Here is a 27,126-nt window from a genome sequence, read left to right as displayed (position 1 = left end):
CCATAACAATTGTGAAAATAGTAATGACATATTTATTGCTCTATAAGTAATTTTGTATAAATCATTTTTATAATATATTTAAAAAATTAATATTATATATTATATTTAATTAAAAATACACAAAGTAAACAAAATACTAGTATTTTATTGATAATATTTAAAGAAGATAGAGTTTATCTAATGGCCATATATATTAATTTAATATACAAAAAATTAGTATTTATAAATTGACAATATATAAAATATCATGTTAATAACTTAATTTAGGAAAAAATTAACATATTAATAATAGATATAATATTTATTTATGACTTTCATAGTGGAGTAATACATTATAGAAACATTTTTTTATTTATCGATATTCTGATTTTCGCTGTTTCGTTCCGAATTCGGGTGTAACCAATGACATATCCCAATAGTCTAAAAAAAATTGACTAAACTGAGAATTTACATCATAACTCAAAATATAATGAAGGAAACTTAAAATTTTTTTCATTTATGATCATATCAGTTTAACCAAATAAATTAATTCAAAGTAAAGAATTATGCTCCTATAATTCATATTTTTTTTTAATCTAAAACTAAATTTTATTCTATTACGCCATCTAACCGAAAAATATTTATGATTTTTAAAATTTATTATGAGTGTTATATTTTCTATATAACATAACTGTTCTATATAAATTTTAAATTTATGGACTACAATTTCTTCTATATTCTATTTTATTTATTTAGATAAAATTAATTATGGATAAATTTGATTAACATAATAAAAACATTTTACTTATATTTTTAAAATAAAATTGATTGGCTATAAAATAAAAATAAATTTTACCTGTCTATTCTCAGTTTACCTGTCCATTTTCAGTTTACATGTCAATCTCAGCTTAGTTACACCGCCGAAAGGAGAATTCTTTTTAAAACTAGATTTTATTTTCAATCAAAATTTAATGACTGACTCAAAATATTTCACTACTACAAAAAAAGGTGAATTAAAAATTTTACACAATGTATATTAAAATTTTAGGAGAAATATTTGAATTAAAAAATGAGCTAAACAGTGATAAAAAAGAAAAAAAGCGTGAGGCTGTAAAAAAAGTTATAGCTAGTATGACAGTAGGAAAGGATGTCAGGTTGGTTAAGCCTTAATTTATTTTACTTATAATATTTATTAAGTGCCTTGTTTCCTGATGTAGTTAATTGCATGCAAACTGATAATCTTGAACTGAAAAAATTAGTATATCTTTATCTTATGAATTATGCTAAAAGTCAGCCTGACATGGCAATAATGGCTGTTAATACATTTGTTAAGGTTTACCTAAATTAATATTATAATTATAATTGAAAACCTAAAGGACTGTGAAGACACAAACCCTTTAATTAGGGCCCTTGCTGTCAGAACCATGGGTTGTATTAGAGTTGATAAAATAACTGAGTATTTATGTGAGCCTTTAAGAAAATGCTTGAAGGTATAGAGTAAAATTATTTAAGATAATTTAATTGAAATTTAATTATTATAGGATGAAGACCCTTATGTTAGAAAAACAGCAGCAGTTTGTGTTGCCAAGTTGCATGATATTAATCATTCATTAGTGCAAGAACAAGGTTTTTTAGATTCTTTGCGGGATTTATTATCAGATCCTAATCCTATGGTATTTAAAAAATATTTTATAATAAACCAGATTTGATATCAATTAAAATAATATGCTAAAATTATGTAATATGATAATATTTTATTTTATTACGATAGATTTAATATACCGTTATTGAATTATTTATGAATATTCTTAATTTTATATATAATAATTGATATATGTATGCACTGCATTAAATGTTTTCAACAAAATTGGGCTGGGCCTTAAAAAATTTATTTACCTAACTGGTCTAGCACTTGATTTTATAAAAATATTTATTATTCTCTTATAAATTGAATGTAAATTTACCAGTATATCAACAATAGAATAAATATACATTTGTGGATATTAATATAATGTCATAAAAGGCTGAATTCCAGGTATGTGTAGCAATTACAAGATCTACCTTGGCTAATGGATAGCCATCATTTCTTATGCCCCTTGTGAAATAAAAAAATAAGGCCATGATTGCCCATACGAATGCGGAAAAGTTAAATAAACCTCAAAAGCAATTATAATATTTAATTAGAAATATTGTTCTTATCCTGTAGATATCTGCCTTGATCTGATATTAAATATTGGCCAAGCTCTATATTTATTGGTAACTCACTGAAACTCAGGGAAATTTATAGTATTATTTATTTTTTTTTAAATATTTAAAAAAAATAATAATTAATATGCTATTGTCTAGATATTGGTGTTAATTTTTTAATATTTTTTTTATTAAAAAATAATAAATATGTTATTGCACAAATCTTAAAATTTAATATTTTTCAAGTTATTACAATCTTAATGTATATGGATATGATCATTACTCGGTCAATCACAGCAGAAACTTTATAGATGGGATCTTATCCCCAAAACTGGAAGAAAATCTTCCTCTCATTATATATATTCTTATTTTAATATTAAAAATATTTATAATTTAAGTAAATTAATTAAATATTTAAATGATATAAATTTATATTGAACTTGTTTTTCCATAAAATTATATATCTATATATTATCAGTTTAAATATTATGTTTATTCAAATAAACTGCTTAATTTTATAGTATTTAATTTAATAGTATTAACTTAGTGGCATCCAATACAGCACACACCTTTTTAAAATTTTTAAATAATATACTCTATTTTTAATGTAAAATTAAAGAATTGTGAAAATTTTCACAAAAAAAAATTATAGGCCAGCATTTAATATAACACACCTAGTGTTGTTAAACAGTCCGTTTTGAGTCGATTTTTTAAAACTGCTAACTCAATTTTTTAGCTAGAAAAATATTGCCTAAGCCTCGAGATTTCGATAATATATATATCTAGACCTTTGTTCCATCTATGAGCAAAATCTTCAGGCTTGCATAATATTTTTATGGATAAAATAATGAGTTTTAAAAATCAGCTCAAAACGAGCCGTTTAACAACAATAAACACACCTTTTCCATTCTTAATGTAATTAAAGAATTGTAGTATGAACGAAATTCGTTTTTTAAAAAAATCATGAACGGCGTTCCTTTTATTTTTGACGCACTTTAAACGTGAAGCGTTCCTTTTTTAAGACGAATACTTTCGAATTTAACGTTCGTTCAATTTTAAAAACACTTAATTTTATTTATTAGAAAAATTTGATATTAATCTAAATTTTTTAAGAAAAAGGTCTTGTATTTTATAATCAACTGTTTTTCCTTTTTCACATTTCAATTTTTTTAACACGCCTATAGTTTATTAATTTGAATATTTTTAATTTAATAGATTTGCATAATCATGGATATTATTATTTCTTCATCATCTGATTCTGAAAATTTAAAGTCAGACAAATAACATTACCATAGCCCAAATATGATAAATATTTTACAGTGACATCGTATATTAACTTCAATAGTTATCAAATGTAAAATTTGCCCAAAAATATTATATCAGTTTCAAAATTTCAAGTTCCAATTTATAACGACATTTGATTGTAATATTAATTATTTAAATAAAATTATTAAATTTGAAGAAAAAATGCATTTGGACTATTTAACCCCAACAATAACGATAGTTATTTTAAAATTAAAAAAAATTAGAGACCTAAAATATGGTCTAAATAGGATTAAACGTATCACTATCAAATTAATTACATATATTTTATTTTTTTGAAGATTTTAACGTATATATGAAGAACAATATAATGATTTTGCAATTATACATCCAGCATTCAAGCTTCAAAGGCCATGGATAAAACTATAACAACGAACCTATAAAAAATAAACTTATAGTGTTATTGAAAAAATGCATTAAAAACCCTAGAAATGATAATGCAAGAACTGTTAATTTTGAGATATCTTTTTTTTTGATGAGGAAGTAGAGTATAGATTGGAGGAGGATAACTTATCTCAATTTTTTGAAGCAAAAGACAAATAATAAATGTTTTTAATAAATTCCCCACATTAAAAGAGTTGTTTATTAAGTATAATATCGCAATCCCCTCATCTGCCTCTGTAGAGCGCGTTTTTAGTATAGCTATTGTATTTATAATTATATTATCAAAATAAAACTATATTATTTTTTAACATGGCTAATATATTGTGTTAAAACATATAAGACATTTATTAAATTAAATTTAAAAAAAATATATATCATAAAATTTTGAATCAGCGTGAAAGCGAACGCGTTCCTTTTTTTTGAACGTGAACGCGTTCGATTTTTGTAAAGGAACGTTGAACGCGAACACGTTCTATTTTTATAGCACTAAAGAATTGTGGAAATTTTCACAAGAAAAAAATATGGAACTTTTGAAACTTTTGAGTAATGAAACTTTGAATTATTATTACATCAAAAAATTTCCACCAATATCCACATGATCGCATTTTTATTATTTTTAAGTAAAAAAAAATAAATAAAAAAACAATATTAAAAATTTCCCCGAGTTTCAGTGAGTTACCTATTTTTCATATCAAGATTCATTCATTTTAGACAGGGTTCCAAAATCACATTTTTTGGTTGATTTATGATCATGGAATGACCTATTTTGCTTTAGATATTATTGTAGTTGATTTTCGGGCATTTAATTTTCTTTGATAAATAATCCTCTATTAAATTGCCCACTAATTCATCATAAAATAATTAGATTCCAGAAATGATATATTGTTTGATGCTTTTTCAATTCGAAGTTTTCCTATAAATAAATTTGTTGTTACAAAATTAATTTTAAAATAAAATAAAAACCATTTTAAGTAAAAATATAAGCACCCTGGTTAGAAATGGAGTATATTGAAAAATATTTGAAGGAAACAGATGAGTAAGATAATAAAATAATTTTTATTTAAAAAAAAGAAATAGAAAAATTTTATTATTACTTTAAAATAATTTATAATTGAGTTGCTAATATTTGTTTACACTTTGCATTAGGAGTGTACCGATACCACTTTTTGGAGGCCGATCCAATATTCCCGATATTGAATTGATATCGGCCGATTACCGATCCGATATCATATCTAATTTTATATTCTGTAAAGATACCAAATTTTTAATATAATTTTTATAGTTTTAACTATATAAAATATGTCATTTAAATATATTATAATGATCAGTTATAGTTTATATTCAATTCAATTGCAATTCTAAAAGTATATAAATATTTTTATTGATAAATCACTTTTATTTAAGTAATAACATTAATCTATCTACATAATAAGTAATAAACAATTATATTATAAAATTTGAAATAAATATTTAAAATTAATATATCGAGGATTTTAGAAATACCAAAATTTCCAATTCATCAGATGTCAGTCTGTGGAGATGGGGGCTGTATAAGATTCTGAAGAGATTATCGCACACTTTTATAAACAGAATGCGCAAAAAAATAACAATATGGCGGAATGTTTATTAATTAATTATTATTATTAAAAAAATTAAGCTTAAAAATGAATTTCGATTTTATTTATAAAAATAAATGGATTTTAGATATAACTTTTTTTAAAAATTTTATAATATTTTATTTTTGTTAAAAACGCCATTTTTTATCGGATCGGAAAATTTTATGATGCCGATAACCGATATTTTAAAAGGGGTGAGATATCGGCCCAATCCGATTTATAAAAAATATCGGTACACAATTGAACACCTGAAGTTTTATAAAATTTTTAGATAGATACATTTTAATTTTATGTAAATTATTTGTTAACATAGATTGAATTTTTTGTTATTTATAGTTAAAAGAAACGTGTAACATATAATAATTATGTGCAGTTTATTTGATTTTAGTTCTCCTTCTTTCATTATATAATAAAGTTTGATAATGATTTTGAAAAATAAGAATACCTAAAATTCCTTGCTTAATAAATGGCGGCCAAGACTAGTTTCAAATTTGCGACTTTGAATTATCACGAAACCACCCCCCGTGGTATTTTCTTGGTTGATGCAGAAAAATTTGTCTTAATACCATATAAAACATTGATAAAAATTCTGACAGCCTGGATACTAAAATGATAGTGAAAGAGGTTAGGGTGTACATGAATAAGTCAGTTGATGAACTCCATGACAAATTTGCTGTCAATCAAGGTCAAAGGAAGAAAACAATCCAGAATCACTCCCCATTATACTAGTATAGAGTAGCAAATAGATTTTATTCACAATTAATTTGAACACATTCGTTTACAACTACATTATTTCTTACTACTTCATGGAATTATAGATAAGTTATATATTTTTAAAAATAAAATATTTTAAAATTTATAGAAAAATTTTTTTTTTAAAATGAATAAATTGTAATTAAAGGTTGTAGCCAATGCAGTTGCTGCTCTTTGCGAAATTGCAGAAAATTCGCCCGATCCACTTAAAATTTTGAATCTCAATACCCAATCTGTCAATAAACTATTGGCGGCTTTGAATGAATGCACTGAGTAAATATTATTAAAAAACACCATAAATTATATAAAATTAATTAATATGAATATTAAATTTTATGCTTAGATGGGGCCAAATTTTTATTTTGGATTGTTTAGCTAATTATCAAGCAAAAGACGAAAAAGAAGCTCAAAGGTTGATTAAATGAAATAATTATTGTCACATATTTTTAGATTTTTCTAGAATATGTTGGATAAATATATTTTTTGTAAAAACCTGATAAATTTTTTTCTGATTATCCTGGCTTGATTAATAAGTTTCTAAAGCCGTTTATGTTTGGAATTCTTAAGATCAACATTCTATAATTTTATTAAATATAAAGCATATGCGAAAGAGTTAGTCCTAGATTAGCCCATGCCAATGCTGGGGTCGTATTATCCGCTGTCAAGGTAAATTTAGTACCAATCAAATCAATATTTATGATATAAATATCCATTGCAAACCAATATATGTGACAAGTTTATCTAGAATACGGACAATACCTCCAGTGTTAAAAATTTCAAATCTAATTGATTTCGGAAATTTTCAGCATGTATGTAGTGCCCCAACCAATTTCAAACAGTTTCTCCATATATTTTTCACATTATTTTTATATGAAATATCTATAATATAAAAGATAAGATTTATTCAAAGGTTCATGGCATAATTATCTGAGATTTACAGGGTAGGTTCTCTCTATATGTTGGGATTCATTTCCTGAAATCAAATTTAAAAATATCTCAATTGGGGATTATTGAGAGATTCCAGATTAGTCTTTATTTCAGATAAGCTTACCACATTTATATACTAGTAAATTGTAAATATGGTAATATTACAATTTTTTAGTAACTTGGAATCCTGAATTAAATTTCCTAATCTATAGCCATCTTTTGAATTTGAACAAATAATATTGATTGCAGTTGGGAATTGGAATCTGAACCTACCTTGTTTTAAAACTGGAATATACCATAAATTATGTGGAGCAAACTGATTCAAGAAATGGGAATAAAAAAAATCCAGAACCGATACTGAAACCTTTTTTAATTTAATTAATTCTCTATTTATTTTTATGATTAAGGAAGACTTAAGCCACAAGGATTCATTAGATAGAAAGAGATGCGATTTATATATTATTATAACAAATAAGAAAAAGTGTAGATAAAAATGAGTTAAAATGATAAATGCTTAGCCCTTGTAGATGCCAAATAAAAATATATGGATTGAAATAATGGTGCATAATTATTTTTTCCCTAAGGTATTAATGAAATTCATGGAGTCATTGCAACAAAACAATGAATATGTCAACTCTTTGAGCAAGAAATTAGCACCTCCATTGGTAACGCTGTTATCAGCCGAGCCTGAAATTCAATATGTTGCTCTGAGAAACATCAATTTGATTGTTCAAAAAAGGTATTGTTTTTATTATTAGGAAAATATATAAGTTATTTTACCACAAGGAATCAGGGGTGCATTAATACATGATATTACCTATACCACTATCCCATAGCCATAAATGACCATTTAATAAATAATATTCCTTATCAAAATAAAACCAAAATTATTATTTTATTATCTTATATCATAAATGTTAATATGAACTGGTTGTATGTCAGCTAATGAAATTTAGTAAAAGCTCATTTTACTCACAAGAAATCTTGCTGATAATATTGAAGAATAATTTTTATTGTTTTCAATTTCATATAATAATTAAATAATTTTTTAATTAAAATTAAAAATAAGCTTAATGGTTAATAATATATCTCATATTTGACAAAACGCCCCAGGACTGTAGCTTATAGGGCCTATGATGCAAGCAACTAAATCACATAGTGTTCTTTTCGAGATAAATATTCAATTCTAATATTTTTTTGCATGTCTTAAAAATAAATAACACTTGCATTTTTTAAATTACTAAAAATATGGCATCGGCCCATATTTTGAATATTTAGATGATATCAGTATCAGCTAAAAAAAAGTGACAGTGCATCTCAGCAAGGAATTGTCTTGAATCGCACTATATGAGGCTTGAGAATTAGAGCAACTAATTGTTTTCCAACATATTATCTCTATATTATGTTTATTTATTATATAAAATATTTAGACCCGATATTCTGAAAAACGAAATGAAAGTATTTTTCGTGAAATACAATGACCCTATATATGTTAAGCTGGAAAAACTTGATATCATGATCAGATTGGCTAATGAGAGTAATATAGCGCAAGTTCTAGCCGAGCTGAAAGAGTGAGTTTTTATTTTTAACATTTTTTTAAAATTTCCTTGTTAATTTTATTACAAAGCAAAGTTTATAAAAAAAATTTTGAAATTTGCAAAATGGAATCAGCGAATATTGCATTTAGAAACGTTTTATCCTCATTAGTTATTACTAGTGTTTCGAGAATATACTGATGAATTCCCAAATTTAAAATATATGCTTATTAAATATAATATCTTTCATTAAGAGCTTCTATAGGACGTTTTTTTAGTTTAGAGAAACCTAATTTGGGGAAAATTTGCACGCCTTTTAGAAACCAATTTTGGAAAAGTTTATTGTTGGTCAAATAAAAATTAATTAAGCTCAATTTTTTTTGGAAACTAAATATTATATTGTGTTACATTTTTTAGTGCAAATAAATATAACTTTGTGGTATAATTTCAGTTAAATTATTTTTTATAAATTTAAATTGCATTTTCATTTCTCTTTAAATTGAAATTTGTAAATCGGAAAAGTATTTACTATAATTGGTTTATATAAATAATTTATACTCGCAATATAATTAACTTTAGAGAAATATAATTAGTAAATTTTAAAAATGTAACTTGTTTAATTAGTTACCTTTCCAAAATAACTTCACTGGTTATTGAAAAAAAAGTATAAAAACAAACAAAAATCCCTTTCTCTCAACCTTTCCTAAACTTAACCGGTAATTTATAATTGTTCCTTTAGGAGCTAGAATTAATTTACACAAAATATTCTTTATTAGTAAAGCACAACTTACAAAAAAAATCTCCAAAACAATTATATATCCATTTTATAATCATATATTTTAAAAAAAAAATAATAATTTTCCAATAATGTTTTTTTTACCATTATCTTCGAACACGAAAAAAATATAAAATCACGTGTTCTTCAACGTTAACTATAATCCAATCAACCTTATTTATTTTGGTTGATTGGCATTATGCAAAAAATAATAAAAATTCATATATAAAACTACGAGTACAACAGTTATTACATACTCTTCATCTTTTTAACCAACCTGGCTTTGTGGAAGTATTTAATTAAATGTACACCCACATTTGCTGATAATGGCTATTTATTTTACTCATTGTTTTCACATGGTTATATAATCGAAGATACGGAACCGAGGTCGACGTTGATTTCGTACGGAAATCTGTTCGAGCGATAGGAAGATGCGCTATTAAGGTTGGACCTGCTGCCCAAAAATGTGTTTCTACCTTACTCGATTTGATCCAAACTAAAGTTAATTATGTAGTTCAGGAGGCTATCGTTGTTATCAAGGTATGGTAATGTTAAATTTGATATTTAAAAAATTTATGCTTATGAATGATTTGTAAATTTGAGGATCATATGATTTTTAAATTATTAATCAAATCTATATTATTCAATTACTTAGATAATTTTTAGTATAAGTGTCTCTTTTATTTTCTTCAAAAAAAATCTGGAGAAAAGCCTAAATACGATAAAAAATAAAATAAAATATATAGTAAAGAATGATCACAGTTCAAGTTATTCATAGTTACGAGAATTTTATGTTATTAAGTAATATGTTCCTTTTTTATAATGAGCTTAAAATCCTTGCATTAATATTTCAAATTATGTCACCATTGATTCTGGTTCTAAAACTGGCATAAATAAATTATTCCATCATTTCTTTAGAATATTTGAATTAGTAAATTATATATTCGACCATATCAACGTTTGAATGTGATAAGAAGAAAGTGGTAAAACATATTTTTATAAAAATTAGGGCAATATACTTTCAGATTTGGGGGAATTTTTTTAAAAAAGTTGCATCAATATTTTATTTGACGCTATTATTATTTGTTTAAATTCAGATTAATTTAACTTATTAATGGAAAATGTTAATTAATTAATTTCTTCTATATCTTACTTATCAAATTAAGCTAGGTAACTAGGTAAGACACCCTAGATTAATTTGTCATTCAGCAACTTTAAGTGTATTATATGATAATTTGATAACAATTTCATAATTATAAAAGGATATTTTTCGTAAGTATCCCAACAAATATGAAAGTATTATCTCTGTCTTGTGCGAAAATTTAGACTCTTTGGACGAACCCGAAGCTAGGTATTTTCACAAATATATTATAATTTTTGCGTTACACAATTTGATTATAATAGTGAATAAATTTTAAAAATATAATTTTTACTTGTATAAGATAATTGGATTTGTCTGCAGGGTATTGAAATTTCTCATATAGAGTAAATTCTATAAAAAATTGATCACTTTCTAACCCAACCCTTTCAAATTTAAAAAAAATTTGAGTAGTGATAAAATATGATAAGAAAATTAATCCATAATTTTATTTTGACATTCAAATTTGCTTATATCTAGCTTTCTGATTTTTTAAAATTAATATGTTATTATTTAATTACATGATATCTAATTAATAACGTTTAATTTTAGCATATTGGAGCTTTTTAATCGTTACTTATTTTTAAAATGAATATTTTTTAAACACCCTTTGGCCGATCCTTTGAATTCTGATAAAAATTTGTGTAAAGATTATATATATTATACTTGGAGCAAAAGTGAAATTTGAACTCACTAGCTTTTATATTACCTGAGTTATTAAGGGTCAAAGCAAAAATAATTTTTTTTACCACCTTCGGATATTAAATAATTATTTATTAATTCAAAACAAAATCAATTTTAATATTTCAGGCTTGTTAATCGATCCTTTTAAAAAGATCGAATCACGATCTTTTGAAAAAGAAGAGGGTCGAAATCCAAGATCGACCTTTTTTTTAAAAAAGGATCGCGATCACGATCCTTTACTTATTTAAAATTCTGATCGATGCAAAATTAACTAATATAAAAAATAAAAAAATATGGTATTAATTTATTGTAATTGAATCAATGACATATAATAAAACCTAGACTGACGATTCATTCATTAAAATGCATTTTTAAGCGTCGTTAAAAGCAAATCAGCTGGACCCGCCATTTTGGTAACCTTTATAATAATTATTTTCATGTTAAAAACTAATATTAAATTGATAACTTACTTTCTTATTATCTCGATGATCAGGCAATTCTTTAATAAAGTTTGCATCAGATATAATATAAAATTAGGCTCTCGTTTAAAATTTTAATATTTATTACAGTAACCAAGATGGCGTCTCTAGCTGATTTGTATTGATGTACACTATTAATGAATGAATCGTCAGTCTAGGTATTATTATATGTCATTGAATAATAGAATATAAGTGTAACAATTAGAATATATTTATTTATAATTAAATTAGCCTTTAATAATAAATTTTTCTCTAAATTATCATCATTTAAACAACCACGTTCTTCATTAAGTACATGTTTAGCTTTACTAAACAAGCACTCCACAGGAGCTCTTGATGGTAAAGGTGTGTTATATTCAATAAATGTTATTTTTTAATTAACATAATTATTAAAAATAATCACTGAATCATCATTAGAATAAAAAATATTATTAATGGAAAGAGAGAGCATTTTGTGACGAGTTTTTCTCAAAAAAGGTATATATCCATGCATTCATTAGAAGGATCTGCATATGGTTGACCCTGTATATTTTCTAAATGGGCAATTAACCTTTCTTCAACAAATTTTGTGGCAGAATAAAAGGCCAATTGAGCTTAAATTTTGGGTGAATTATTGATGCCAATTATAGATGTAAAATTCCTGGGAAAATTGGTTCAGGAAAAATTTCTCCGGGAAAATTGGGGGAAAAACGGGAAATAACGGGGAAAAAAATAACCACAAAATATACTTTAAACCAGGGATTCGAACCTAAACCCGGAGAAGTGAACCCGGGTTTTTAGAAAAAAACTCACCCGAACCGAATCTGAACCCCATTTATAAAATTTTCAAAACCCCGAACCGAACCCAAGAATTTTATTTGAACCCGGGTTCAACCGGGTTCAGTGTATTATTTAAAATCATATATTAATATATGTAAATACAAATATTATATTTTCAAATTTCCAATTAAATAAGGTGTTAATAAATTTTAAACAACTTAATTCATTTATGCCATTTTTAAATTAATTCTCGATTCCTATTGGAGTGTTAAAAAATTTTAAACAATTGAATTAATTTACGCCATTTATTTTTAAATTTTTATCTTATTATTCTTAAAGATTATTAATTAGAAGAAAATGGTTAACAACAAATCAAAGTAAAAATTATTATATTGTTAATTTAAAAAATTCTAAACATCTAACTTAAAAATTGTTAAATGTAGGACAGTTTTTGTGAACTTATTAAAATGATTTTAAAATTTATATATGCTAATCATTTATTTTTGGTTAAATTAATTTTTACAAGATATTAATGAAGTCCACATTATAAATGAAATTAAATTTATAAATATCTTTAATTCTGAAATCATTGCTATTTAAAAAAATTGTTCTCTTTTTATAGATTTAAGATTAAAGATAAAGTCATATTTGATAAGCATTTTACCCTTAATACAATAGAAAAAAAATCAATGCAAAGTAAAAATGTCTGGTAATCACTTGTCAAATTTAGAAAGACACCTGGAAAGAAATCACAACAATGAATATTTAAATTATTTAAATGAAAAAACCAAATATCAGGAATTGTTATTGGCAAAAAAACCTAAAATTAATATAGAAACCTTTTTTCCAAAAAAGCATATAAGTAAAAATATATCATCTAATGATTTGATGAGTTCTATACTAGAACTTGTTACTGTAAATGGCCGGCCTTTATCAATTATTGAAGATTCGGGATTTCAAAGAATTATAAATCCACTCCTATCTGGGCTCAATTTAGTTATAAACAAAGAAAATTTATCCAGAACTATTAATAAAACAGCCCAATCAATTAGAGACAAAATATCGAGAGTGGTAGAAGGAAAATTAATAAGTTTAAAAGTTGATGCAGTTCAACGACTAGATAGGTCAATTCTTGGTGTAAATATTCAATTTATATCAAAGTCCATTATAAATTTGAGGACTCTTGGAATTGTAGAGCTGAAAGAGAGATGTACAGGAGAATATATAAAAGAGAATATATTAAAAACTTTACTAAAATTTAAAATTAATATTGAACAAATATACACAATTACTTCTGATAATGGTTGTAATTTTTTAAGAGCTATAAAGCTCCTGCAACCTGAAACTGATTATGATATAAGGAGTGAATCAGCAGATGAGGAAAATATGGATGTAAATGTATATAAATATGATATTGATGATATACAAAATACTTTTTTATCAACTATTATATCCTATCCGATTTATAGTGTACGGTGTGCAGCTCACACACTTCAGCTGGCACTTCAAGATGCTATAAAATTATCACCTATTGTGGAAACCATTGCAAAAGCTAGGAGCCTAAATTTAAAATTAAGACATCCCACTTACCAAAAGTTATTAAAAAATATGAAACTCCCTAAGCCTGTGTTAGATTGCCACAGATGGCATTCAACCCATGATATGTCAGAAAGGCTGATTTTACTAAAAGCCAATATCGAAGATTTTTTTTCAGAGCAATCTGATTATTTATTGACTGAGGATTGGAAAGAGATAATAACGATTGTTGAAATTTTAAAACCGCTAAAAATCGCAACCAAACAATTCCAATCTGAACAGTTAACACTGACAGATTTTTATGCAGCATGGTTAAGATGCTGCATCGAACTGGAAAAATATCCAAACCATTTTGCTCAATTACTATATTCTTGTCTTAAGAACAGATAAGAAAGGTTTATAAAGAACGAAATTCTCTTAGCTGCCATATACCTGGACCCAAGATACAAGGTTAATTAAAAGCTTAGTAAATTAATTATTTTAGATTTATATTAATATTGTTATTTTATGGAATATTTAAATATAAATCCTTAAATATTACAGGTATTACTTAGTGATGATGATAAGATTTGTGCGAAAAGGCATCTTGTCAATTTATGGAGACGAATTAAAAGCTTAACAACGCCGATTTTATCTGATGATATTAGTTCCGATGAAGTTATTGAACAAGAAGATGATTTAGAGAAATTGATACAACTTAAAGAAAGGCAGGAGAAAATACTTAAAAGAGGGCCAACGATTGCTGAGAAAAGTATTGGAACAATAATTACTGGATTTAGCGATTATAAAAGATTAAATAAGAAGGAAAATATTTTGCATTTTTGGGATTCTGCTAAGCTGGAACACCCTGAATTATATATTTTATCTAAAATCTTATTTGCTGTTCCTGCAACCCAAGTTAATTTATCATATTTTCACATATAAATACATTTAACATAGGTTAGCGTTGAAAGATCTTTTTCACATTTGAAATTCATTCTTTCACCACATAGATCGAGGATGAGTGAACAACTCTTGGAAGATATTATGCTAATACGTCTAAATAAAATTTTTAAAATTGATACATGACTATATGCTTTGTATTTTTAACTATATTTGCCTATAAATAAAATAAAAAATTTATTTTTTATATCAAATTTATGTCTAGTTTTTTATTATGATTTAAATATAGAATTTTTTTTATCAACTCAAAAATTTTTGAACACGAACCAAACCCGGGTTCAAAAATATTTCCCTGAACCGAACCCGAACCGAACCCACCTTTTTTTATACCCCGAACCGAACCCGGGCAAAAATTTTGTCGAATTCGCATCCCTGCTTTAAACCTTTCAATTTTTTTTATGGAATAACTTTATTAAATTGGGAAACTAAGGGAAAATAATATAATTAAACAATAAAGACAAAAATAAATACACTATAAACATCATTTTTTGAATAACTTTATTAATTACAAAAAGCATGTATCAGAAATTACATTTAAAATTCTTGGGATGCTAATGAAATAGCATCAATATCTTCATGGGGTGAAATTGAAATATCATCATTATCACTTGATATTGATAAATCGGAATCTGAACTCTTTTGATGATATCCCGAACTTGATGTATTTGTATGATCCTTTAAATGTATGTTATGCCTTATTGATAATAATTTTTCGACTCTTTCATTCTTTATTCTATTTCTCGTTTTTGAATGAATTTTTGCAAATGCTGACCAGACTCTTTCTGACGAGGCACTTGAGGGTGGTATCGAAAGACATCTTACTGCCACTTGACAAAGGGGTTGATTTGTACACAACCCTTTCCACCATATGAGTGGTTTGGTATGGATTGAGCTCTCCCATATGCCAGCTCCTTTATAGAAACCTTGTTTTGAACGATATTCTGCTAAATTACCCATAATTTTTCCAATATCGCAATTAATTTGGCCTGAAATAATATTTATTATATTTAAAGCTGCTCTTAATTCACGGTCTGTTAATTTCACACCATAATATCGAGGATCCAGAAGATTTGTTGCATAATGATATTCTCGGCAACAAAATTTTTTTCGTTTTTTTAATATGCATCTTAACACTTTCCAAATCATTTTCATTAAAAATAAAAGTTGATGAATTGAGTTTATCTTTTATGTCCCAAAATATTTCTGGAACGTCAGATAATACCGCTGAATCCGATTCTACAAATATAATTTTCTTAGAAATATATTCCAAAAAGGTCAGTACAGACTCTAATTTATCCCAGTATCCTTCTTTGTCTAATATAATAAGCTTTCTTTGTTTGTAAATAAACTAGAAATTGCAATTTCTTGCAAAACTTCCTTATTTTTCACAACACTTTGCAACATTATAACAAAACCTCCCCATCTTGTCGGACTTTGAATTTTTAAGGAAGATTTATATCCTTTCAATATTTGCCTTTCTTTAAAAGTTGCTAATAAAATACCATGAAATTTTATATATTTAATTATTTGCTTGGTTTTTTTGATGATCTTTTCAATAAAAGGTATTTTGCATAAATCTTTAATAAGCAGATTCAACCCATGTGCGGCACATCCAAAGCATTCAATATAATTATATTTTGCCTTAACAAGACTCCAGGCCTTTTTCATATTCTTTGCATTATCAGTTACTAGTGAGATAAATTTTTGACAACCAATTTCTTCTATTACCTTGATCAACTAAGATGCGATATATTCACCAGTGTGAGCACTGGAACCTGTGTCAATATATTTTAAAAAAATTGGTTCTGGAGTCATTATTATAAAATTAATAATGGACTCTCCGCGAATATTTGTCCAGCCATCGCTTATGAGAGTAAAATTTATTAAATTATTGAATTATAATATTTTTCACTTTAATGTATTCAAAATCTAGTAATGTTTTACTAATTGCATGTCTAGAAGGAATTTTATAGGCTGGACGCATTAATTTTAAAAAATTGATGAAATATTTATTTTCAACTAAATTAAAAGGGCAATTTGACATAAAAATAGCCAATGCCAAAGCACTGTCAAGTTGCGTTTGATTTTGTTCGGTTATAGTGTCGAAAAAATTTTTAATTTTAGATGTGCCAGCATTAAAATTAAAATAAGTTTAAAGACTCACGTGGAAAATAAAAATTATTTATAAATTAAATTATAAATCATAATTATTGAAATAAAATATTATATTTTATAAAATATAAATCATAATTTTTGCAAATAAATAATATATTTATATTAAGGGAAAATTCGGGAAATTTCCCGGGAAAATATGAATGTTCCCGTGAAATTTCCCTACCTTTACATCTCTAATCTTGACCTTAAATTGTGGATTGTAATCGAGATCATTTTTTTAAATATTCGATCCCGATCCTTTTAAAAATTATTTTTTTACTTAAAAAGCAATAAATAAATAAAAAAAAATATCTATCTACTTCATATTTTATCAACCACCATTCCACCAGATTTTATATTCAACAATTTCCCAAATTTTTTGTAAGAACAAGTTATATTTATTTATTAATTATATTATAATATAAATTCTAGGTTTTAATAATGTCCTCTATTATAGATTTATAAGATGATACATCTACTTCTATTAATGTGACAGGAGATATAAATGGGAATGAGAATCTTTTACCATTTCATAATACGTAAGTATTTTACTTTATGTGAAACGGATGGAAGTAATCATACAATGATCTATGCAAAATGCTCTTTATGTAAAAACAAAATATCTTCTTCAAAGATTAGCAGTTCAAACCTAAAGAGGCATTTAGAAGTAATTAATTTTTTTAAAAATACAATTTTTGTTATTTGTGAAGATCATAACAATATGCATATAATAAAAATTATAAATTTCCTTCACTATATGATGACAGTAATATATTGGCATTAGAGATGTAAAGGTAGGGAAATTTCCCAGGAACATTCATATTTTCCCGGGAAATTTCCCGAATTTTCCCTTAATATAAATATATTATTTATTTGCAAAAATTATGATTTATATTTTATAAAATATAATATTTTATTTCAATAATTATGATTTATAATTTAATTAATAATTTTTATTTTCCTCGTTAGTCTTTAAACTTATTTTAATTTTAATGCTGGCACATCTAAAATTAAAAATTTTTTCGACACTATAACCGAACAAAATCAAACGCAACTTGACAGTGCTTTGGCATTGGCTATTTTTATGTCAAATTGCCCTTTTAATTTAGTTGAAAATAAATATTTCATCAATTTTTTAAAATTAATGCGTCCAGCCTATAAAATTCCTTCTAGACATGCAATTAGTAAAACATTACTAGATTTTGAATACATTAAAGTGAAAAATATTATAATTCAATAATTTAATAGATTTTACTCTCATAAGCGATGGCTGGACAAATATTCGCGGAGAGTCCATTATTAATTTTATAATAATGACTCCAGAACCAATTTTTTTAAAATATATTGACACAGGTTCCAGTGCTCACACTGGTGAATATATCGCATCTTAGTTGATCAAGGTAATAGAAGAAATTGGTTGTCAAAAATTTATCTCACTAGTAACTGATAATGCAAAGAATATGAAAAAGGCCTGGAGTCTTGTTAAGGCAAAATATAATTATATTGAATGCTTTGGATGTGCCGCACATGGGTTGAATCTGCTTATTAAAGATTTATGCAAAATACCTTTTATTGAAAAGATCATCAAAAAAACCAAGCAAATAATTAAATATATAAAATTTCATGGTATTTTATTAGCAACTTTTAAAGAAAGGCAAATATTGAAAGGATATAAATCTTCCTTAAAAATTCAAAGTCCGACAAGATGGGGAGGTTTTGTTATAATGTTGCAAAGTGTTGTGAAAAATAAGGAAGTTTTGCAAGAAATTGCAATTTCTAGTTTATTTACAAACAAACAAAGAAGGCTTATTATATTAGATAAAGAAGGATACTGGGATAAATTAGAGTCTGTACTGACCTTTTTGGAATATATTTATAAGAAAATTATATTTGTAGAATTGGATTCAGCGGTATTATCTGACGTTCCAGAAATATTTTGGGACATAAAAGATAAACTCAATTCATCAACTTTTATTTTTAATGAAAATGATTTGGAAAGTGTTAAGATGCATATTAAAAAAACGAAAGAAATTTTGTTGCCGAGAATATCATTATGCAACAAATCTTCTGGATCCTCGATATTATGGTGTGAAATTAACAGACCGTGAATTAACAGCAGCTTTAAATATAATAAATTATTTCAGGCCAAATTAATTGCGATATTGGAAAAATTATGGGTAATTTAGCAGAATATCGTTCAAAACAAGGTTTCTATAAAGGAGCTGGCATATGGGAGAGCTCAATCCATACCAAACCACTCATATGGTGGAAAGGGTTGTGTACAAATCAACCCCTTTGTCAAGTGGCAGTAAGATGTCTTTCGATACCACCCTCAAGTGCCTCGTCAGAAAGAGTCTGGTCAGCATTTGTAAAAATTCATTCAAAAACGAGAAATAGAATAAAGAATGAAAGAGTCGAAAAATTAATATCAATAAGGCATAACATACATTTAAAGGATCATACAAATACATCAAGTTCGGGATATCATCAAAAGAGTTCAGATTCCGATTTATCAATATCAAGTGATAATGATGATATTTCAATTTCACCCCATGAAGATATTGATGCTATTTCATTAGCATCCCAAGAATTTTAAATGTAATTTCTGATACATGCTTTTTGTAATTAATAAAGTTATTCAAAAAATTATGTTTATAGTGTATTTATTTTTGTCTTTATAGTTTAATTATATTATTTTCCCTTAGTTCCCCAAATTTAATAAAGTTATTCCATAAAAAAAATTGAAAGGTTTAAAGTATATTTTGTGGTTATTTTTTAATTTTCCGTTATTTCCCGTTTTCCCCCCAATTTTCCCTTTTTTCCCCAATTTTTCCGGGGAAATTTCCCCTGAACCAATTTTCCCGGGAATTTTACATCTATAGTCAAGATCTTAAATCCGTTAAAATTGACAAATTTAGGATAGAATCTAGGATCGGCGATCTTTTGATTCGATCCTCTAACATGTTAAATTTATTTACTCATAAAATAACTAAGTCAATGATTGATAATTTGGGAGAAAAAAAACGAAAATGAAATTTTTATTATACATGCAGAAAGTTTAAAATTAAATTTTAATAATGATTAGGAATGTTTCCTTCAATAACATTAACACTAATAAAATGTCAGAAAAATAAAGATAGCTATATTACTTTAATATTTTTATGCAGCAAAAGGTTTTTTTTAAAATTTATCAGTTCTCATGATATTACCATAATTCAATTAATGTGTTTCTAAATGTTTTGATACAGTGAAAAAGGCCTTTAACCACAAATTTTTAACCCTCCATATCTTGGGTAATATAAAAGCTAGCAAATTTGAATTTTTTTTAAAAAATTATAAAATTTATATTCTTACTATACATTTTTATCGGAAATAGAGGGGAATGACCCATTCCTAAATTGGTAGTATAGTTTGTTTTAATGTTTATAATCATTTTTTTCGTATAAATTATTCATTTAATGAAAAATATACCAATGGTATCAGTCGGCATTAGTATCTCCTCGAGATCGGTATAGATTCCCGCCCGAAAAATTAGAGACAAACATTTAACTTAAGGATTATCCAAGGAAAGCGGAATATAATAAACGCTTGAGGAAAATAAAAAAATTTGGTATTTTTCTTGAAAAAGTCTAGTAAACTTAATTGAATTCTTGACAGTTTCATGCAAGGCTCTTGTATTAAAGAATGGGTGATTTAATTATTCCGCTATTTGCCACATTTATCATTGTTGCATATAATATTTTATCAATTAATTAATATTCTATACACGAAGACTGGAATAGAAGTAGTCAGTGATAAGAAATATATTTTTGATTTTTATTATACAGGTGATTGTAACTAATTGTGGGATTTTTTTTTTATAAATCGGGAATCATCGCCATATATGTTTTTATATTTTGGTACTTAATTTATGTTTTAACTTTAATTTATACTCTTTGATAGCATTAAGTATTAAAAAAAACAACATTTGGATATTTTTAAAATTTATAGCAATTGATAAGATTCCATTCCAGGCTTTTATACTAGTTATAGGAAAAAAGTTACCCTTAATTGCTTTCACGCTTATTTATTTATATTTTTTGATTCAATAAATATTATAGAGCATCAATGATATGGATTATTGGTGAGTACGCCGAAAGAATTGATAATGCTGACGAATTATTAGATAGCTTTTTGGATGGCTTTAATGACGAGAATACACAGGTGATTTTAAATTTTAATCTTAATTGTAAATAAATCCTTTTTTAGAAAGATAAGAATAATAACGTTTCTCTTTCATTTAGGTTCAATTACAATTGTTGACCGCGATTGTTAAATTGTTTTTAAAAAAACCATCTGAAACTCAAGATCTGGTTCAGTCAGTGCTTACGCTTGCCACTCAAGTACAAAATTATATCTTATTAATATACTTTAAAGTTCAAGTCATTTCCTTTAGATAACCTGGATTTGATTAAAAATTTTCTCAAACCATTCTATTCATAAATAATTTCCAATATTTTACTCCCAATTAAATAGATATGCAATTAGAGGTTGGAACCTGGTTAAAAAGTGTTCTGGTTTCTAAAATTGTGGAAAGTGGTTTTCATTTCTTAATTTTCACGTGGTTCCGAGGATTCTGATTTCGAACTCTTTTAAAACAATTTTAAAAAATAAATAGACATTTTGAAACGATTATAAATACTTGCACTTTCGTAGGAACTTGTTTCTATAAATTTTAAAATGGATTTTTGTTCCTATAAATTTTAAGAGAGGGGTGCAGGGTTTCGAATTGAACCGAACTAAACCGGAATGAACCGTTATGATTTTCTGAACCTTAACCGAACCGTTATAAAGAAAATATAAAAAGAGCGAACCGAACCGTTATAAATATTTTAAACCGGTTCAAAACAGTTTTAAAAAATAATTAATTTTAAATTATTAACCTAAATTTTAATTTTCCTTGGGGGCATTTTTAAATTGGCGATTTCTTTTCAAATTAATATTTTTATATTAGTAACATTATATATCAATTAATACCAAGTTTATTGTTTTTTCTTTAAATACTTATTTTATTAGAGATTAGGTAAATTATCTGTTAATTAGATAAGATATCTTAAAATCACACATAATTATTCTTGGTTAACAAGTTTGTATATATAAGTTATTAATAAGCTTTTATAATAATATTTGCTAATAATTTAGGAAAAAATTAAATAAGAAATCAAGTACTTTTTACATTCATTTTTATATTATATGAATTCTAATATTCATTTAAGTCATTATAAATTATTTATTATTAAAATAATATTTTTAACATTTGAAGAAAGAGAGATCGCTAGAAAATATCTTTGTAAAACTTGGAACTTGATACAAAGTCTAAATAATAGAATCTTGAAATTCTAAATACTATGCTTACGTGTTCGCATTCGAAAGATAATTTAGATGATGATTTTGAAGATTTATTAAAGTCGCATGAAAGTTTTATTAAGAATAATTCTCAGGGCATAGAAAATTATAATAAATGTATAGAAATAGAATATATAATTCGGTCATTTGATAATTATAGAGAGATTAGAAAAAGATAATCTTTTGAATTATTGGGAAAATGTAAAGAATAGTATGCCAGAACTTTATAAGTTAGCTATAACTGTGCTAGCAGTTCCAGCTACGCAGGTATCCGTAGAAAGAGCATTTTCTAGCCTTAAGTTTATACTCTCTGCGCAGAGAACTAAATTAAATCCTGAAATATTAGAAAATATTTTAGTTATCCGTTCTAATTCTCTTTTTAAACATAAATAGTATACATTTTATTATATTTATGAGTTATTTTATTCATCATTGTATTTACGCATGTTTGTTTTTATCTTATTTATTTATGAACAAAAAAAAATTAATTTGTCTAATTTTTATTTACTAAGTTTAATAAAAATATCTATTAGATTATCATGGTTAAATTAAATAAGAAATTATAAATTAAAAAGATTTTTCTCTAAAATTAATATATACATGGTTAATGATTAATTTTTTTTTAAATCAAATTTATAAAAACCGGAACAAACCGAAAAGAACCGTTATAAATTATAAACCGAACCGAACCGATATGAATTTTTTTTTGAAAAAACCAAAATGGAACAAAACTTTTATAAAATTTTAAACTAAAAACCGGAACAAACCTAACCGTTATGCTTAACGGTTCGAAACCCTGGGAGTGTGATTACTAGATTTGTCACATTTTTGGGGTTCTGGCTTCAATTATTACTTTTCCAAAAATAATTACGATTGCATTTAACAATGATAAACTTGTCGAATATTTCTAATATTCAAGAATGAGAAATTTGTTATGGCTACTTATTATAGTGTTCAGGTTTTAATAAAAATGAGTTGATTAGTATTTATACTCATCTTATTTTTATTAAATTTTAAATCTTATATTTATTTTGATATATTGATATTACATAGCATAGTGACAACCCAGATCTCCGTGATCGTGGGTACATATATTGGCGTTTATTGTCGACGGATCCTGCAGCAGCGAAGCGCGTGGTGTTGGCGGAACGACCTTTGATAAGCGAGGATACTGACCTGCTCGAACCCTCGCTCCTCGACGAGTTGGTGACAACTCAGATAGGTACCCTGGCATCGGTTTATCATAAACCGCCTTCAGCTTTTCTTGATCCGGCCGATGTGGCCCATGCTTTCAAGGCAGCCCCAGCTAAACCTCCCGCCAGCCAGTAATACTTATTTTTCTTTTTTTTATGTATTTATTGATTTAGCACTATATGTCTTACATTTGCAGGAATAAAAAAAATTTACAATTATATATTAGAATTGTAATTTATTTGGAAATCATTATCACCTACTATAACTATAAAGTAAGTCCTAAAAAATCAAAGAATTGGCAATATCAAATATGGCAGAAAAATCTCGAAGTGCATTCTAGTTTATGTGATCTTGTAATTTATAAACTAGATTTCCCTTTCTTCAAAGGTACAGGCATTATTTGAATATTATGTAAATACCAGGGATTCAAAACGAACCTGAACCGAACCATTAAACCGCTAAAAAGTGGTATTTTTTATCAAACCTAAACCGCTAAAAAAATTCTAGCCGAACCTGAACCGAACCGCTAAAATGATTCTGAACCGGTTCGAGTCTCATAATTTTATGCTTATAAAATAATGTGTAAGTTATTATTATATTGCAAAAATTTTAATTATATTCGAATTGTTTTAAAGATTATTATCAATCACATTTGATTGATAAGTTTCAGTATTTTTATAAACTTTAGTATATTTCCATTTTACAACATTTTTTAAATATTTTAAGCTTATAAATTATAATGCCTAGAGAAAAATTAAATCCAATATATAAATTATATACATCAAATCTGATATCATACTGGTAGTGCCGGCTACCCAAATTAGTGTGGAAAGATGTTTTTCAACAATTAAATTTATATTATCTCCTTAGATGATTTGAGTGAGATGAATTTTGAAAATATATTAATTGTGTGCGGCTTAATAAAAAAAATTTTAAGTAATTCTTCATATTAAAATAAATCATTGATATTTATTTGTTATATTTATAAATTAAATATTATTTTATAATGTGCAATTAATAAAAATGAAGGTTTTATGTATGTGTTTTTTATTTTAATTATGAAATAAAAAAAATTCTTTCCTATACATAATTCGAATGTAGATTTGAATACAAAAGTGTCAACCCGGTTTTTAGAGGTTCGAACCCAACCGATATTTTTATTTTTTGCGAACCGAACCTGAACCTAACCGATATTCGTTTCGGTTTGGATCCGGGTAGAACACATACTTTGGCGCTTATATAATTTAGATTAGATATTGGCTCTTTAAGATATTTATGGCCCGGGTCATGAAACTATTTGTCTGGCCCATAAATATCTTTTTGTCACGTTACCTAGCCTGGTTTATCAAAAATTTTGTAAAGGAAGAAAGTCTTTTAAATAAATATATATTGTGACAGTGGCTCAGTTAAAAAAGTTAAAATATAACTTTCTTTTACAAATAAAAGTTTTTTTATACCAGTCTGGTCAGTTAATATATTTTACAGCCTAAATTTTTTCTTGTTCATGCTCTTCTCTTGGGACAGGTTGTACAGATTTATAATTTGTAATTTAAATAGTAAATTTTAATCTAACACTATGAACCTGATCATCTATTTAAAAAGTGAAATAAAGTTATACATTAATTTATAATTGATATACAAAAAAAATCATCATAAACTTAAATTAAAAATTGTTCGCGTTTTTTATTTAGTATTTAGTCTTCATATGAAATAATTTTACGGGATTAATTGCAAAAAAAAATTATTTTATTTTCAATTTTTTTTTTGATAAGATCGAATCTTACCTCTAATATCAATCTGGTTGGAGACTTGCTTGGCAATGTTCCTGAGGAGAACAGTAGTCAGCAAAACAAATCGAATAAACGAGACGTTGTTATACCATCTGCCGATAGCCTTCTTGGCGATTTACTTACCTTGGATCTAAGTTACGATATGAACCCAAGTATGAACTTGCCACCTGCTTACAATCGAACTAATAACAGTAATCTTATCAATACCAATTACGGGATGGGAACCGATTCCTTCGGCAATTTTGATAATCAAAATAATGGTCAACAGATTAAATCGATTAAAAGGGACGTTGTCATACCATCTGCCAATAGTCTTCTCGGCGATTTGCTCACTTTGGATCTGAGTAACGATATAAACCCAGGTATCATGGACTCCTCCACTTACAATCGGACTAACAACAATAATCTTACCGATTTTGGGTTTTAATTAAATTTTGTAATGATACTAATTTACTCATTTATGTTATACTATAATTTATTCATTAAATATATTTATAAATTTATAACATTTAATATAAGATAGTACAAAAAGAGAAGCATATAAAACTTTATTCCATTTTAAATGAATAAATTTTATTTCATAAATAACTTAATTTTAGTCCGCCAAAATGGGCTAGCTTTTTCTTCCCCTTAATTCTTATAAATAATTTATTTTTATCTTTTAGAAACTAAAACATCTCGCCCTTCATTCTTGTAATTTTTAAATTGTTTGTTTAATATTTATAAATAATAATTATCACAAATTTTTATAAATAAATATAAATTCGCACATACACCATGTAATTATATCAGTTGTAGAATCAATGTGTATACTAGGCATATTCAAAAACCAATTCTAATCGAATAGTGCAAATCTAATAATTTACTATTCGTTTGTATAATTAAATCATACTCAGATATAACAAAATTTTTTATTGCAAATTTTATTTCAAACAGAAAAACTTATAATAATCGTATGATAAAAAATATGTAATCAAGTTATAAACAAAATTAAAATGTATAATATTAATTTAATTTATAATTCTAAGTCAATTTATAAGGCAAATAGTTTTTATTATATTTTCTTCCATATATAACATGTGTTTTTTTACAACAAATTATCCAACTGAGAAAAGCCTTTCATAAGCTTTTCGTGTTCTTTGTATAGATAGGCAATCCATAGCTTTCGAGAATATGGGTATCCCATATGCATTTGCCTTCCACCACATTTAAGGGTCAGTATCACTCTTTGCTCTTGGCTCACTCAGATAAAAATCTATTTCACAGTTGAATATTATTTTGTTTAAAAACAATGTCTAGTTTGATTTGTTGAATTTCATCCTTATATGTTTTACATTTATAATTATCATCTTATAAAATAAAATCTTATTTATTTAAATGGGGGTAAATTAAATACCTGTATAGCTGTTATAAATCTCCTTAAATTTATACGTTAACTTGGATATATCAATATCATAATCAGCAGATATTGATTTAAAATATTATACTTTAAGCCTGGGATCTAATATTATGGTTATTGTCACAACGACAGGTTTGTCATTGTGCATCAAAACCTAAATATAAAATAGAAAACAAATATATATATA

General features: G+C 25.9%; 3 protein-coding genes across 3 annotated transcripts in view; 2 read left to right on the top strand and 1 right to left on the bottom strand.

The window, feature by feature from the left end:
* Positions 1-27,126, bottom strand: part of LOC135927446 (zinc finger MYM-type protein 1-like) — a 279,857-nt gene that overhangs the window by 231,322 nt on the left and 21,409 nt on the right. The gene's annotated exons all lie outside the window — the stretch shown is intronic.
* On the top strand, positions 881-26,443 carry LOC135927391 (AP-1 complex subunit beta-1-like). Its single transcript, XM_065463354.1, has 16 exons — positions 881-987; positions 1,028-1,133; positions 1,177-1,312; positions 1,356-1,469; positions 1,521-1,652; positions 6,391-6,515; positions 6,586-6,654; positions 6,842-6,908; positions 7,754-7,908; positions 8,600-8,740; positions 9,854-10,019; positions 10,742-10,830; positions 21,272-21,374; positions 21,455-21,553; positions 23,610-23,881; positions 25,523-26,443. Exons 1-16 carry the CDS (start codon positions 951-953, stop codon positions 25,965-25,967), a joined length of 2,256 nt encoding a protein of 751 aa, XP_065319426.1. The 5' UTR covers positions 881-950; the 3' UTR covers positions 25,968-26,443.
* LOC135926630 (uncharacterized) lies at positions 13,304-15,185 on the top strand. The gene is made up of 3 exons (XM_065462557.1): positions 13,304-14,525; positions 14,619-14,972; positions 15,015-15,185. Exon 1 carries the CDS (start codon positions 13,428-13,430, stop codon positions 14,463-14,465), a length of 1,038 nt encoding a protein of 345 aa, XP_065318629.1. The 5' UTR covers positions 13,304-13,427; the 3' UTR covers positions 14,466-14,525; positions 14,619-14,972; positions 15,015-15,185.

This window comes from Gordionus sp. m RMFG-2023, chromosome 3 (assembly GCF_954871325.1).
Source record: "Gordionus sp. m RMFG-2023 chromosome 3, tfGorSpeb1-WG-v2, whole genome shotgun sequence".
Taxonomy (NCBI): domain Eukaryota; kingdom Metazoa; phylum Nematomorpha; class Gordioida; order Chordodea; family Parachordodidae; genus Gordionus; species Gordionus sp. m RMFG-2023.
The sequence above is the reverse complement of the archived record's forward strand: the minus strand, read 5'-3'. Positions and strand labels throughout refer to the sequence as shown.

What these genes read in the sequence shown, in the direction of transcription:
- LOC135927391 (XM_065463354.1), top strand. Translation starts at nt 951, where the DNA reads ATGACTGACTCAAAATATTTCACTACTACAAAAAAAG. An exon ending in CTGTTAATACATTTGTTAAG is followed by an intron (nt 1,313 to 1,355) that starts GTTTACCTAAAT and finishes GAAAACCTAAAG; the next exon opens with GACTGTGAAGACACAAACCC. An exon ending in GTTCTAGCCGAGCTGAAAGA is followed by an intron (nt 8,741 to 9,853) that starts GTGAGTTTTTAT and finishes ATATAATCGAAG; the next exon opens with ATACGGAACCGAGGTCGACG.
- LOC135926630 (XM_065462557.1), top strand. Translation starts at nt 13,428, where the DNA reads ATGAGTTCTATACTAGAACTTGTTACTGTAAATGGCCGGCCTTTATCA.